Source organism: Cryptotermes secundus, unplaced genomic scaffold (assembly GCF_002891405.2).
Source record: "Cryptotermes secundus unplaced genomic scaffold, Csec_1.0 scaffold699, whole genome shotgun sequence".
Lineage (NCBI taxonomy): Eukaryota > Metazoa > Arthropoda > Insecta > Blattodea > Kalotermitidae > Cryptotermes > Cryptotermes secundus.
This window is the reverse complement of record NW_019738883.1, coordinates 119258-136230: the sequence shown is the minus strand read 5'-3', so window position 1 is coordinate 136230 and position 16973 is coordinate 119258. Positions and strand designations below refer to the sequence as shown.

The 16973-nt window shown below is 38.8% G+C and overlaps 1 protein-coding gene across 2 annotated transcripts in view; it reads left to right on the top strand.

Annotated features, from left to right (window-relative positions):
- Window positions 1-3722: 3722 nt before the first annotated feature.
- The window catches only part of LOC111871260 (jmjC domain-containing histone demethylation protein 1), a 55531-nt gene continuing 42280 nt past the window's right edge, over window positions 3723-16973 (top strand). Inside the window, exons 1-5 of one of the 2 annotated variants that reach the window (XM_023864236.2) lie at window positions 3723-3863; window positions 13905-14049; window positions 14533-14658; window positions 14745-14917; window positions 15562-15762. In XM_023864236.2, the coding sequence (XP_023720004.1) occupies window positions 3819-3863; window positions 13905-14049; window positions 14533-14658; window positions 14745-14917; window positions 15562-15762 (690 nt within the window). In that variant the 5' untranslated portion in view covers window positions 3723-3818. Of the gene's footprint in view, window positions 3864-5025; window positions 5201-13904; window positions 14050-14532; window positions 14659-14744; window positions 14918-15561; window positions 15763-16973 lie in introns of those variants that run through there. The other variant, XM_033754172.1, reaches the window with a different exon arrangement.

Sequence of the window (16973 nt, the reverse complement as noted above, 5' to 3'; positions counted from 1 at the left end):
AGTTTGACACCCGACGCGGTGGGCCCCCCTCCCCCCCCCCCCCCCACATAAACAGTAAGATTCCTGATGCTCATATCCGTTATAGGCTGAGTCGACCCCAGGACCATATTGCGGCTGGAAGGATTAGGTCAACTGAAAAAATTCATCTCATCGAGACTCGAACCCTAGACCTTCCGGCTTGTAGCGTAGTGCCTCAACAAACTACGCTACCGCGTGCCTTTGCTCCTTCCCTTACCCAAGTTTTTTGTTTTCGCCTCTGAGTGACAGTGAAATTCACTCAGTGATTCCCGAGCTTATGCACATGTTATCGGTAAAAGCAACACATCCGACAGAGAAAACGATTAAATATTAACTTCTGCAGAGTAGAAGTGGTGTAATAGGATCTTGAAATGGTTGAAGGAGAAGCTTCCAATAAAATGAACAAATGGGAAAATACATAGTCGGCAACTGCCATCCCATAGGACCAGAATTTCCCTTCTCTACTCCCGCGTCCGGGTTAAAAGCAGACAAAACTTTCCTAGTAATGCTCAGTTCACTGTAATGAAAACTGTCATTGGTCCTGTAAATCTTAAATCATTTTTATTCGAGTCATTTCCTGTCAATTAACAAAATAAAATGAAATGAAGAAGGGATTGTAACATGTACCGTACCTAAAATCCTGATGAGTTGGGGGACTGCGACCGCCTCTGTGGTCTAGTGGTCAGAGTTCCTGGCTACAGATACAGAGGTCCGGGTTCGAATCCCAGCACTACCAGATTTTCTGAGAAGTAGTAGGTCTGGAACGGGGTCCACTTAGCTTCGTGAGGATAATTGAGGAGCTACACGTCGAACCACCGCACAGTGTAGAACACACCGTACATACCGAAAGTATATACGCCCAGACAAGAAACATACGCCTTGCACGTTTCATCTATATGACACATAGCGTGGGAATACCATACCAAATACCCACATACCACAAAACTTGTATATCACTGAAAAACGTGTCTTTGGGCTTCACATACCGAGCTTAATACGTAGAATTTCGGCAACAAGATCTACGCAACCTACACACCTACACACCTTAAAAGTGGCCGCGCCATAGCTCAAGCTGTTAGTCGCTGACTTCCCACCGCGGCGGGCCGGATTCGATCCGGGTCTGGTCAAGTGGGATTTGTGGTGGACAAAGTAGCGCTGGGGCGGGTTTTCTCCGAGTACTTCGGTTTCCCCTGCCAATATTCATTCCACCAAATTCTCCATCATCATAATCGCCCGGGACAGGCTACAATAGGCCTATTAGTGGCCGTCGTGCCGAGTGGACCTAATTGGACTCCACCCCCCAATAACTTACTTACTTACTCATGGAGCTGAGCTCTTCTGGAGGAGCCGCAAATACTGCAGCTACACAAAAATTTCCCAGCATTTTATGGAACCCGAAGGTTCATTACCGTGTTCACAAGAGCCCTCCACTGGTCCCTATTCTGAGCCAGATCTATCCAGTTCATACCATCCCATCCTATCTCTCTAAGATCCATTCTAATATTTTCCACCCACCTACGCCTTGGTCTTTCCTGTGGCTTCCATTCCTTCTGGCTTTCCCATCAATAACCCCCCCACTAAGCGAATTAAAAAATTATCCTTATAAAATATTTTAGTGGGCATACGGACCCCTAACCCACCTACATATACTTTTTAGTACATTTTAATGTACTTCATATACTGCTAATATACCTTTAATATTTTTAATAATATTTCAACATTTTTATACATAGTATACCCTTATTTATTTCTATCTTTTTATTTTTAATCATGTATTTACTATTTTAATTTACACCAATCTGAGGCAAAGTTCTTATATTAATATTCAATACGACGCGTTGCACCGATAAGGACCCGTATCGGTATTTCAATAACTATACGTATTCCTTCCTGATGATGGTCATGTATGACCGAAAAATGTTGCAGTAGTAAAGATCTGATATAATACTGAAATGTTTGTTGTTTTGACGGTAGCATAGTTCCTACATATTATACATTGTCTGTGAGACACAACAGGATGCAACCTATGAAAATAATGTGCCTATGTTTGCTACCCACCATAAATAATCCTGTCATACGAAGAGCATTATGGAAATAGCTATCACTTACAGGAGACCGGCATTTTCATTCGGTAATGTTTATTTCCTCAAAGATCATTTCGCGTGAGTAACTGATAGTAAGCACATGTTGCTAGCATGTGAAATAACTTCAGAATAGCCTTTTCGAAAATACAGTTTCTAAAATCCTATTGCATTATCAACATCATTGAGTATGTTTTTTCAAGTCATTATTTCACTGAATTCCAATTTTTAATTACATAATTTTTCTGGAACACTGATAACTTCGGTGCCGAATAGAGAGGTATATTTTATATTATTCTACAATGTATGTAGACATTTCCAGACCTCTTCTAGAACTCTTCTAGTAGATCTGTCATTTTGTTTGCGTAGTTGGCACATTGCATTTCAGAAACCCCATGATTCTGTAACGTCAGAAAAATTAGCATATTACAGCTTTCATTTGTAACAATCATAGTTTTAACTTTGACACTTCTACACAAATGAGCAAATATTGCCGTTGTATTCTTCTCTTCCTTGAAGTTCAAGATTTGGTTCATTCTTGGTGGTCATTAAAAATGAAAACCCACATTTTCATCAGTACGTCTGCTTTACTAGTAGTCTAGAGAACACCAGATAAGTATTCTGTTTCACAATACTCTCATATTTGCCAAACACTGTTTGAATTAATCGTGATTCAAGCCATTCGATTTTATTAAATGTATTGCTGATATATAGCAGTCATTACATGTTCGAAATCAAGGAATTTTGTTCAGAAGTGTTTCTGGTGAACAATGCAAGGACACCCTTCTTGAGGTTCCATTTTGTTCTTTATTAAAAACACCAGGCCACCTCTTCCACCAGACATTTACGGGTCAGTGCTACTCACCACACTAACACGATCTGAATGCTCAAGTCATAATTTTACCATGGTTTTGCCTAATTTTTTTCATCAGGTCTGTGAGTTTTGTACTTCTGCTACTCTGAAGGGCAGTAATTTCTCAACCACTTCCGTCACTTTAAACTCACTATTACCACTTTGAAAGTGTTTTCTGAGATATCGTCAGTTCTGCGGCAGTCATCCCGAGAGAGGCTGGGCCCAAAAGGGACTACCTCTATCTATTGGGCCCAACTGAGTAGGTCTTACCTGAGGACGGAGATCTGGACTAGCTCTAAGTATTGGGACCAACTGAGTAGGTTTTACCTGAGGACGGAGACAGAACCCAGTCTCCGAAACGTGTTTTTAAACATAAATAGGACGGTTTTTAAATATAGACAGGGCGATGGATAATGTCCAGAAACATGATACTTGTAGTTATTCTATCATAGCGGTCACCCCGCGATTGGAATAAGTGTGTATATATATTTTTTATTGTATAAATATATTTTAGGTGCCTGCGAATCATCTTCGCCATCTATAATCCAAATTTGTCATAGATGGAAAATAATTCAACATTCTCTTACTAGATGGCGAGATATGATATGAATTACAGTTTTCTCCGCTTGGAGGTGCTGTAGGACCGTCTCAATGCTGCCAACATATATTACTAGAGAATGTTGTACCGTAAATAGAGATTTCAAAAAAGCTATTCTTACAGATTTGGTAATCTTGTATGACGTTTCTGTATCCTATCTACGTGAGTCGAAGCAAGTCGAGGTGAGCGAATTGTGAGGTGCAGACGGTGTTTTGGCAGTTAGAAAGCAAAATATTTCGCAAGAGTTCGAACGATCGGAGTATGTACCATGGGGGACAGCATCGTGGGAAAGCGAGTGTTAACGAGACAACTTGTAAGACAATCAATTTACGTATTTATATATATTATTACTATTGTTGCAGTTCTGTTCATGGATTTCGCCGATATATTTGCAGTCGCCATCATGGGCATTGTGTCTGTCACGAACTCACGGTGTATACCGAGAACTTTGTACGGAATCGCAACAATGGTGATTGTCAATTTTAGATGCTCTGTCAGCATAATGCCATAAGTACTATAAATATTAGTGCCAAATAACAGAATATTCAGGTGCGACCACTGAATGCAAGCTTGTCCAATTACTTCAAAAGAAGTGGGTCAAGATTTGTTAAATTACAGGTGTTGGAATGTAAACAGTAGCAGGTGTGTAACCTGCCATCAGCTGATGTACATTGTTGATGCACATGTTTTCATGTATAGTGTAGTATATTAGTTGTAATTCAAGTAGTTAAGTTATTTCCATTTACATTATCATTATTTGTTACATGTTTACTTACGTTATGTCTTGAATATCCGAGATTTTCATAGCTACTGTTCGATGTTTTAATTTTTGCACTCTCATTAACAGAATGTTCAAATGTCTTTCCTACGGCGGTTTTTAAGTACGAAGTAATTACTGTTATTACCCACGCATTTCAGTTTTTAAGCCTTAATATGATAGTGCAATTTGGTAGTATAATTTCTCCACTTTGTGATACATTCATCTTATTTGATTAGTCATAATGCACTGTGAACCCAGTTTGTAAATATGTTAGGATTTAACTCTGTTTTTGCCATTCTACCATTATGATAAAAGATGTGATGGAAGAATTATCGCAATATTGTGCATTACACGGTATAAGTAGGCAGAAAGTGTTTACCCTTGCAACATAAAAGTAACACCGTGTTACAAGTGGTAGGACACGTTGGCTTGTTTTTGTAAAGCCCAGACTGTATAAGAAGCTATAATTTGCAATGTACACAGACTTTGAGGTAGTTCAACACGTGATATATACGTTTTTTTCTATAACCGTTATGGATTCACATGCAACTACAATCATTTCAGCTGCAAGGAGTTACAGCATTTTTGTGATTTTGTATGGGTATATTTAAATTATTTAAGTGGATTTTAGAGCTTGTGGAGATATTATATGTTCCAGATTTTGTTCTGGTAATACAATTTATTCCAATGATATATTACAGGTACAATGTTGAAGAAAGAAGTTTTCATAAGTGCTCTTTTGTTTTGTGTAGCATAATTTCGTTTGTGACTGTACCAAGGTTCTTCCGAGCGGACGAGACACGCGGTTTCAGTTGGTCAAAATGGCGTCCACAGGTAGGAAGTGTGATGTAGGGCGCTCCGAAACACAGCGTGAATATATTATTCGTCCGGTACGTAAGCCAATTTCGAATGATGAAAGTGATTCTTTCCAATGTTTAAAAGTGTTACGTACGAGAAATTAAGTGTAAGGTTATGTATTTCAAGACCTTTCGCAGTTTAATTATGACGTGAATGTCGTCCTAAGTGACGCCATTGAAAAACAGCGCGTACCTCTTGTAGGAGAAGGCGCGAAGATCCGTGTTAAGTACAGGCGTATGTCAGAAATATTGTTTATCGTATGATATTAATTCCCGCGCCATGATTAATGCGAAGAACGTTGTACCTTCGGGAAGTGTTATTATTTGAAGTACCGATTTTTCTCCGCGCTTGCTTATGGCCTTGTTATTGATTATATTCGTGCGCAGAACGGGCCTTCAATTGAACCAGGGTGACGTTTAGAACCGCCCCGTAATTCAACCCGGGCAACAAGTTTGGGAAGGAGTTCGTACTTGTGTAGTAGTAGTTATTTGAAATATGTTGTTTGTATGTTTCGGACTTGTATTTCGTGTTCATGGTCAGTTTTACGAAAGTAAAATGCTCCTCTTGAGCTTTAGTTTTTTTTTTTGTTCGTTGATATTGGGCCTGTTGTACAGCTCACTGTCATATAAAACCAGATCATGGCATTTTGCATCAAGAAGAAGAATATCAGTTAACAGCTAATAAAATATTGCTAGATCCACCTTCCATATATCCTCGGTATATTATTTTCCTAGGAGTGATGTCAGGTGTATAATTGTCACAAGATGGTTGTGAGAATTTTTTGTTTTCGCTAGTAACCAGAGTCTTTAAATGTTAATATTCATTGGATATTTCATAGATTTATCGCACTGCCAACTATAGGAATGTATATAGTGTGGGTATAAAACGTATTACCTGAATATTTTAATGTGTAAGTTTACACTACTTTTTGCCACTCTGTACAGTTTGTTTGCTTCTGTCGACATGACTTTGTTACCACAACAAAAAATAATAGACTATTATATTACTGTAATGCTCCCTTGGTTCCATAAAAGGGAGCATATTTCATGAATAGGTATGTAGCAAATAGTATCCTGACACTATGCCATGGAGTTGGTTTTTTAAATTGTTATCAGGGGGGTTATTTGAGTTCTGCCCCAAATTATTTGTCACCGCACAGTCAACAGCCCCATGACTGACATACGAATGAAAGATAACCACATCACATTAGATGCTGGAAATGGCAGTAAGTTTTTTCTTTTGATATATTACGATATTTTTAGATCTGTGGTGTAAATGAAAGTAATTTCAGAGAGCACAAGGCTGTTACTTGTTTGTGACAAGACAGAATATTAGCATAATCTGGAATGAATGACAGAGTGTCTCAAGAGACATGGTCCTGCCATATGGACAGTGGCCAGCCATGTCTTTCAAGATGACGTTAGTACACAGTGGATCTGAATGCTAAGTGCTCTCTGGAGAGAAGGTGGATGAAGTTGGTTGTTGCCAGGTTTGAAAATTGCTCATAGCTTTGTTATAGGAGAGAGGTTTAAAGTTTAAGGTTTCAAGAATTCTCTGTTTCCAAAAAGGAACTTAAGTATGAATGAATGTGAACATTTTAGAGAGGTGAAAGAATGCATATGTAACAACAGACCATTTACAGAATGTACTATGATATGGGTGGGTTTATTTCTAATTTATTGGCCTGTTATGAGCGTGTAAAGTGCAGTGAAGGCCTAACCACATTAAATTAGTTGATGCACGGAACTTGCCTGTTTTCCACTGGATTGGCTGAGTAATTTGTTTCAGGGTCAAAGATAAGCTCACTGTACTTTCTGTTGATTAGAATTTTTAAATGTTGGGATAAATCCCCTTGCCTTGTTTATCCTTTACAGATTGGGGGTCTAGTTAGAGAAGTTTGTAAGGATACCGAGGTCTGGCCACTTTTAGCAAATAAATGTAGGCAATTACTTGATAGTTTCTCCTCATGTTTTTAGCTCACTTATTTTGAAAAAAAAAATGAAAGTAGGCTTATGAGATCAGCTTGCTGCCTGTGTGTCTGTATGTGTATCACCCCCTAACAACTTTTGAATGCCTGAACCAGTCTTTAGGAAACTTGGTATGTATATCATGGCACGTAAACCCATCTCAGTGCCATAATTCATAAACCCCCCCATAAGTAATACCAACATTACAGCTTCTCAAATTTTGGAGACGATCTTAAAACTGCTTCTGCATCGGTACCAATCTTTATGGAACTTGGTAAATATACTGTGCCATATGAAGCCATCTCAGCAGCATATTTTATAAATCCTTTTGATGTGTATTACCAACTTCATAGCCTCAAATTTTTGTGGTACTAACTGTAATGTTACATAAATGCCTGAACTGATTGTCTTGGAACTTGTACATGTATCATGGTACCAGAGTCCATTTCAGTGGTGTAATTCATAAATCCTCCTATCATTAATGCCAACATTACAGCCTTTCAAATTTCCATAATGAAAACAATATTGCCTGCACACACCTGCACTACTCTTTATGAAATTTAGTTCGTATATCATGGCACCAGAGCCCATCACAATGGCATACTTCATAAATGTTTTCAATGATTAATGACAACATTGCAACCATTCATATTACTGAGGCAGAATGTTAATATTGCTTGAACACCTATACCAGTCTTTGTGAGACTTGGTAAGTATAGTATGCCACATGAAGCAATCTGAACGGTATACATCATAAATTCCTCTCTTTAGTAGTACCAATGTTACAGCCTCTTAAACTGTTGAGGTAATACACATAATATTACTTGAATTGATGTACTGATTGTTGTGAAACTTGGTATGTATGTGTCATGCCATCTTGAGATCATCTGACTGGCAAACATTAAAAATTCTTCCCATTACTAATACCAGCGCTGCAGCTTCTCAGATTGTCATTGTAATAACCTTAATGTTACCTAAATGCTGAAACCAATCATCATGGAATTTATATACAATGGAACATCACTTAACGAGCACGTCTCTTAACGAGTAATTCGCGTAACGAGCAGAACATTGTAAAAAAATGACTCGCTTAGCGAGCGACGTTTTGCATAACGAGTGACAAGAGGGGAAAGTCCCGGATTGTATGCTTGCTACATCAGTCTGTGTTTAGCACTCGTTCCACTAGCATCTTAGTGTTGCTTGTGATCACACATTTTTCCAAACTTATCTTCAGACATATTATTTGTGATTTTTTTTGTGCAAAGTTTAATAACCCTTGCAAAAATGTCCCCGAAGAAAAAGCCGCAAAAAGACAGCCATAAGAGAATAGAAATAACCATAGATATGAAACGTAAAATCATTCAAAAGCGAGAACAAGGTGTGAGCGTGGCTGATCTAGCATGCACATACAATCAGTCTACTTCAACGATTTGCAGTATCCTCAAGAACAAGGACAAGATTAAGGAGGAAGATGGTTCAAAGGGAGTGACAGGAATATCTACGCAGCAGTTACGTATTCTCGACGATGTTGAAAGGTTGCTCCTCACATGGATAACCGAAAAGCAATTGCAAGGCGACACTATTAACGAGAACATAATTTGTGAGAAGGCGAAAGTGATTTTTGCCGACCTCGTTAAGAAGACACCAGGATCATCAACGGCCGAAGAAGCATTTAAGGGAAGCCGTGGATGGTTCAAGAAGTTTAAGAGAAGAACTGGCATCCGCAGCGTTGTAAGGCATGGTGAAGCAGCAAGCTCCGACCCAAAGGCAGCAGAGCTTCATCGGCGACTTCAAGAAGCTCGTAGATTCTGAGGGTTACCTGCCGCAACAGGTTTTTAATTGTGATGAGATGGGTCTCTTCTGGAAAAAGATGGCGAAGTGAACCTATATAACAGCAGAGGATAATGCATTGCCTGGCCATAAGCCAATGAAAGACCGTCTCGTGCTGCTATTTTGTGCCAATGCAAGCGGCCACTTGAAAATTAAAATGCTGCTTGTTTACCATTCAGAAACTCCATGAGTCTTCAAGAAGTGTGAAGTCCAGAAGAGCAGGCCAAATGTGATGTGGAAGTCCAACAACAAGGCTTGGGTGACACGTGACCTTTTTACTGATTGGATCAATGAAGTGTTTGGTCCTTCTGTGAAAAAATATTTTGCTTGAGATGAATCTGCCACTCCATGTCTTGCTTGTTATGGACAATGCTCCTGCCCATCCTCCACACATACAAGATGACCTCCCTGAAGAATTTAAATTAATCAAGATCCAGTTTCTGCCTCCCAACACCACTCCGTTACTCCAGCTTGTGGACCAGCAGGTTATTTCTAACTTTAAGAAGCTGTACACTAAAGCACTCTTCGAGCGTTGTTTTGAGGTGACTGAAGGGACCAGTCTCACTCTAAGAGTTTTGGAAATATCACTTCCACATTGTGGCCTGCCTCAGGATGATCGAAAAGGTGTGGGAAGGGGTTACCAAGAGAACCCTCACTTCTGCTTGGAAGAAGCTTTGGCCGGAGAGCGTTGTCGAATGTGACTTTGAGGGGTTTGAGATAGTACCTTTGGAGCCTGTAGTCAATGAAATTGTCTCTTTGGCCAAGATCATGGGGCTGGAGGTGGATAACAATGATATCGATGAGCTTGTGGAAGAGCACAGCCAAGAGCTGATGACCACCAAAGAGCTAATGGAGTTGCATTGTGTTTCACAGCAAGAAGTTGTGGAGGAGAGTTTGTCAGAGGAGGAGGGGAGGAGGAGGAGATAACAGCAAAGCAGCAACCTTCTGGTGCAATAAGAGAAATGCTGAAAGCATGGGAAACTGTTGCATCGTACATTGAGAAGCATCACCCTAATAAGGCAATGGCTATGCGTGCTACAAATTTATTTAATGATAATGCTGTGTCGCATTTTCACCAAATTTTGAAGCGTCGGCAAAAACAAATGTCTCTAGACAGCTTTCTAGTAAAAAGAATTAGATATGCATCATATATAATAAACTAATTATTTCAATTTTTTTTTTTATTTGTTTTCTGCAAATCGAATTTGCATTCCAGGCTGGTTCATTCCGCATAGAAGAAAAGATTAAGATGATTCACGCTCCTTAACAATGTATATATAATTTTCTTTGAATAAACGTTATACATAAAATTTTTTGAGTATTATTTTCGGCATGGAATGCATTATCATTCATTCATTCATTCATTCATCAGTAATCTGTCAGACGACAGGTCCACAATCTCTTCCAAAACAGTTCCTCCACTTAATGCGATCTTCTGTTTTTGTAAAGAGCGGAGCGCATTATCATATTTTACATTAATTTATATTGGAAAAATTGTTTTGCATTATGAGTAGGATTCTGGAACGAATTATGCTCGTTAAGCGAGTTTCCACTGTATGTCATGCTATCTGAGACCATCTCAATGGCACAATTCATAAATCACTCTCATCAGTAAGAGCAACAATGTAGGCTTCCAGATTGTATTGTTTTGCTGACTTCATTGCGCATACATACTAAAGTTTTCTTTCTGCTTGTATCCATTACTTGTTTGGTTAGAGTGAAAACCCTTTCACACGTGAGATAACTGCCCTATGGTAGAGAAGATATGCTTTATGATGACTTTGCAGTTATGCATGTAGACCCCATAGAGTAGAAGCCTAATTTTTTCCAGCATCAAAGATTATGTACAAAATGTACCCAGCATGTGACTGTCTCATTAATCCACTCTTGGCTTCCCTACTTTCCTCATACATAGCTCATGGAATAATTTTCCCCCCTAGATGGCAAACAGGAGATATTATAAACCACATTTATTGACTATAATATCTGAATGAGTCAGGATATCACAATGGGTATAGCAACTGGCTATGGGCTGGACAACCAATGGGTCAGAATTCAAGGGGCAAAAATTTTCACTTCTCAGTGTTGTCCAGACCAGCTCTGGGGCCCACCCAACCGTCTATCCAGTGGGTGCCAAGGGTCTTTCCATGGGGTAAAGAGGTTGAGGTGTGAAGCTGGCCACTCACCTCCAACTAGTGATGAGGTCAAGAAAACGCAGTTCTACACATCCACTCTCCCATACGTCTTCATGGCATGGTGCTTAATTACTAAGCGCAGGGACAACTCTATCTTTCAAAAATAATATCTGCAACTGGCAGGCATAGGAGGGGTTGATTTTTTGGAAGTGAAAGAAAATACATTCTACTTTCATGTTTTTGCACGGCTTCCTTGAGCTTGTCTAAGAGCAGTTCTTTGAAATGAGGATCTTTCTCTTTTTAGTTGTAGTTCATTGTTGAGGTGTTCATCTTCACCTCCTGTTTGTGGCATGCTTTATGGGAGTCAGACTGGGGATGACAGAATCCATATCCTTGTATTAAAATATAAAAAAGAANGAAGATAATGTGTGACTGAAACATGCAGGGGTTTTAACAGTGTGTAATTGGTACAAGGGGAAAACTAGATATACTTAGGTGATAATTTACATCTTGTTCTGAAATACGCAGATGTTGGGAAAGGGAACGCCAGCAAAATATTCCCTCTTCTTATTGTGAGAATAGAATGAGACTCATAGGTATGATCTGTATAAGTCCTCAAATGTTGTGCAATTAGATGTAGGAGTGCCTTAATTTCTGTCAGGTTTTGTGATGGAGTTTTGGAGGATGTTTTGAAGGTTGTAAGTTTTGTAGGGTGTTTGACTTAGGAGTGTTATGCTTGGAAGCACATGAGGAACATTTGGTTTTTAGTGACACTTTAAACACATTTAGGCTACTTTTTTCCCAAGATTTTCGTCTTTGGTAATACTTTACAGGTACATTCACAGTCCAAACAAGTACACATCTTGAACCTCTTTGTTACTTAAATCATTTATTTCAAAATGAAGTCATGTTTAATGTTAGGGTTATATTCCTGAAACACTGCATTCAGCCAATTCAAGGGGAGCCAGTCTCTATTCTATGTAGGATGTTTCCATTCTTATTCATATGACACATTTTGCTTTATGTTTCATCAGTTTTTTTCTTGCCCATTTCTCGTTTTGTCATTCCTTTCTTTGTTGGATATGCCCTCATTGTCATCTGCAATCACTGTGGCCACAGTCAGATCAAACTTCATGACATAACTACAATTAACAATCATTACTGCCATGAATATTACCTTGTATGGGAAAGCCTGTCTATAGTCCTAGGATTTGATTGGTTATTTGAAACTAGCAAATGGCAGGTTCAGTTTTCTGTCATCAGGAATTGAATGACATGACTAAATTTTGAGTATATGTAGACGTGACAGCCTTCTGCAACTATGTGCAATAAGTTTCCTGTATTTTTAGTAAAAAGCAGGCTTGATTATTATTTGAACTGAATTCTTAGATTACTTTCATTGATTAACTGAGCAAGATGCATGCTACTTGTTTTCGAAACACAGATTCAGAATTCAAATGTACATTTGCATATGATGTATTGTAATTTATTAGAATCTGAATTTGTTTTACATGTTTGCAGTTGAAATAATCTTTGAACAATGAGCTTGAGATTGTAATTATTTGTTGTGTATTACTGAGTATCTCTGAAGTGTGCCCCTCAGTAACTCAGGTCTTCTGAGTTTGGTTCATTGTTCAAGAAATTTCTGTAGTCTTGTTGTGAAACATTTTTCCAGTTTTGAGTTTTTAAATTACATTTTTATTAGCTATCTTGATATAGTTTTTAGCCATGTGTCTGCCCCCATAACAACAGTTAGTTGCATGATTTGTGAAATTTTATGTACTGCTGGAGATCAGAGACTTTTTAATTTTCTGTGATCAGTATTACCAGCAGAGCAGCCAAATTGAGAGGGAAGGAGTACCACTTAATGTATGATCTTGAAATTTTGTGTGATAATAGCCCCCCCCCCAATTGCAAAGATGCAGCATGACAGCCAAATGGAGTTTATATTTCACATTTGGTTTGATGGCAGTGCGTAATGCATGCACACATTTTTAAATCATTTTTTTAGGTTTGTCTGTTGCTTAGATACTGTACACGGCAACACAGTTTCCTCAGTTCACACTGCTCCATTCAGTATCGTGTTCAGCTTAGGCTGATAACAGTTCTTGGAAATTGTGGTTGCATTGCATTTGCCAGTTTCCTTGATGTGCCCTTACCCTTACAATTGCAGCTTTCAGTTGACTCAATGACAAGTGAACTACTAGTCCTCATTATATGACCCCGGCATGGATCACACAGAAGACGTATTATTGCATGTTCTCTCGTTGCCAGAGAAATGTGTCCACAGAGCTGTTCTCTAGCAGAGGCTGTTGTGCTGTCACATGCTTACACAGTGTTGCTTGGCAACGTTTGTACATGTCACAGTGTATTGGGTTATGACACTCATAACTGATTACCAACATTTTGGATAAACCTACTGCCTCCATCATTGGGGTAGAACCACAATTTTCAAATCCTTAAAAAAATGCAGCAGTTGAGTTTCTGACACAAACATTATTTTGATAACAGTGAATATATTATTTTGTTAACTGCAAGAGTAGCTGTCGTCTCCTGTTGTACCGAAAACATTGCATGTTTTGTTGTGGCATCTGAAATTAAAACATTCTTAATTTAATATGATTTTAACAGTTATGAACCCTAAATTCATAACAGTCTGTAATTGAAGTTAATGTGATAGAAGTAGGCAATGTTATTATCCATTACTGTGTGAGGTGTTCATATGCGTGCTTGCATGCTGAAAAAAATGAGCAGTCCTTAACTTTTCTCATGTTCATTGAGTAATTTGCATATTCCCTTTACAGCGAGATCGCAAAGAGCGGAAACACTACACAGATGACTGGGCGCTTGGAGATGAGGAAATTGAGGGTCGGCGTTCATTCCGGTTGGATGACAAGATGGAAAGTGATCGTTTTCCGCAGTGTTTTGTTAAGGAGATGGTAGGATCAGGTATGTTGATGGTATGCAAGGCCCCCCCCCCACATCAGATTGGTTGAAATACATTTTCGTTGTTATATTGTCTTCAGAGTCTTTTTAACTCAGGAAAAACTGATAAATGGTTCATGTGATATGAATTCACATTATGTAAAATGAGTTCTACAGATTGTTATTTATTTATTCTTCCTTTTAAACAAATGACATTCATAATATAGGCTGTCTGAATGTTTTGTAGTAAAAACTGCAATTTAGGTATTGTCATTGTCCAGTAAGTAAAATGTTTTGCATTTCATCCCTTGATGTTTCACAGGTGTAATAGTTAAAGCCCAATATCAAGAATGCAAAAACAAGCATTGTAACTGTTCAAAATTCAGAATTGTTTGGAGCAACAAAATTGATCTGCCAAACAGGTGTCTTTGTTATGTATCATTGATATTATCTGAGTGGAATCTTTATCTTTGGAATATATTTTTATCTTTTTTTTCCCCCCTCCAGATTTCAACTTGGCTTACCTGCAGAGACATGGATTTAACACTCCATTACTGTTTCGTGATAAAGCTGGTCTTGGGTTGCGAGTCCCCAGTCCAAATTTTTCTGTTAATGATGTTCGGATGTGTGTTGGTGAGTATTTTTATGTAATTTCCACCAATGGAGTTTTAGCAGGTATTTATATTTTGTCGCCTGTTAATTATTTATGTCAATTACAGGCTCACGGCGGGTGCTGGACGTGATGGATGTGAATACACAGAAAAATGTAGAAATGTCAATGAAGGAATGGCAGCGATACTATGATGATCCGAACAAAGATAAGCTGCTCAATGTCATCTCCCTTGAATTCTCTCATACAAAACTTGAAAATTATGTTCAGACTCCAAATGTGGTTAGTATATATTAGTTTAAAGTGATGTGTGATAACTTCATGTTTGTTACTGTGTCCACCTTTGTTGTATGTTTTGGTTAGTCTTGATTTAATCTGGCATCTTGTTTTTATACACTGTAAAAATTAAATTGAAATATATAGTGAAATGGCTATATATGAAAATATTGGCATAATTTGAAACAAGTTAGGAAAATGTTCATTGCATCACTTGTTTGTAGATTTCAGATATATATTTTTCAGGCATTGAACAGATCAAACATAAACAAACTCCATGGTTTCAGTCCGCAAGCATACTATACCGACTGAGTGACCACCGCTTGTTGGCGAAGTTAGTGCCAACTTTAGCGGATAGAGGGTGTTGCGTGGTCAGTGCAATGAATCCCCATGGCCATTTCGATTTTCTAGACTGGAACCACTATTTCCTTGAAATAGCTCCTCAGTTATCTTCAAGAGGCTGGATGGACCCCATTCCAGACCCACTACTACTCAGAAAATCTTGTAGTTCCGGGAATCGAACCCAGACCTCTGGATCTGTAGCCAGGAACTCTGACCACTAAACGACAGAGGTGGTCCATTGAACAGATCAGGAATATTATATTTCAGGCTTGAAATTATTGATATTCATATTATTTTTCTCATGTTAGGTACGACAGATTGATTGGGTTGATGTTGTGTGGCCAAGACATCTGAAAGATGCACAGACTGAATCTACCAATGTCCTTGATGAAATGATGTACCCTAAAGTTCAGAAATACTGTCTCATGTCTGTTAAGGGATGCTACACAGATTTCCATGTGGATTTTGGCGGCACTTCAGTTTGGTACCACATACTCAAAGGAAGTAAGGTGAGAATAGAAGGGAAGCACCATCTCCCTTTCCTCATGGATTTTGATTCTCAGTCAATTTGGATTTGATGTAATTGAGCTACCAGTGCTCTCTATATTCGCAAGGGATTAGAAACTCAGAATATAGTTGTGCAGTACATCAGGGGTTATACTGAAATTGAATGGTTTAGGCATTACTGAAGAAGCACTTAAAAAGAAAAAGGCAATGATGTGAAGAAATTAAAGCCAGGGTGCACCATCCCTTGTTTCTTCTCCATGGGGAATTGGAATGTGTGGTATCTTGAAACAGATGAAGTACTAGTTTATGTTTCATTGATGGACTAGTTAAAAAAAATTGGACCACACTTTAATAGGGGAAAATGGATTGAGAATATCTTCCACAAAAGTATTCTGAAAAAGTGCAGATTGTTACTCTTTATACCACAATTTAGCAGAATTTTTTATTTGATCAAGTTAACTGAGTTTTAGCGGCCTCCGTAGTCTAGAGGTAATGTTCCCACCTCATGACTCGTAGTACACGGGTTCAAACCCGGCGGAGGTCGTGGAATTTTTAAGGGCAGAAAAATTCAGGGAGCAAGTCCTCTGGGAGGGACTTTAACCCGTTGCCGTGGTTCGTCGTGTATGTTTCGTCAGGGATTTAAATCGTCTGGGGGGGTTCGGCGTGTATGTTTCGTCCAGCTGCACACCTATGTTATAAAGCCCATAATAATTGATGGTTTTGCTGTAGATTGTTAGATTTTTCGCTGGCCTGTTGTCAGTAGTACAGAGTATAATATGACACGTCTTTATCTGCGCTAAGTCGTCGTTACATATGCCTGTCTTGCAGCAAAGTTCCTGTGGCTCTTGCTAGCGGTTTCATCGCTATGAATGTCGTTTATTCTTTGCTACGAAGTTATAAACAGGAGAGACGTGATGTGATGTGTTTATAATATGATATTGCCCCGAGCTGGCCACACTGACACACTCAAATGGCATTCTTAGAAGAGGGTTGTCCAAAATTTTATTCTTGTAAAATCGATTGCTTTCGCACAGTACATAGCACCCATTTCTTAGAAAAACGCCACAATTTAAGGCAGAACACTGTGGTCACCCCCTGAGACGATACGGATGTGTGTGGGGGAGGGAAAAGTACTCATTATCGCTCCAGTTGACGCCATTTTATCGTACTGACCTTGGTGGTCGTTTCGAGGGATGACCATAAATATTTTTTT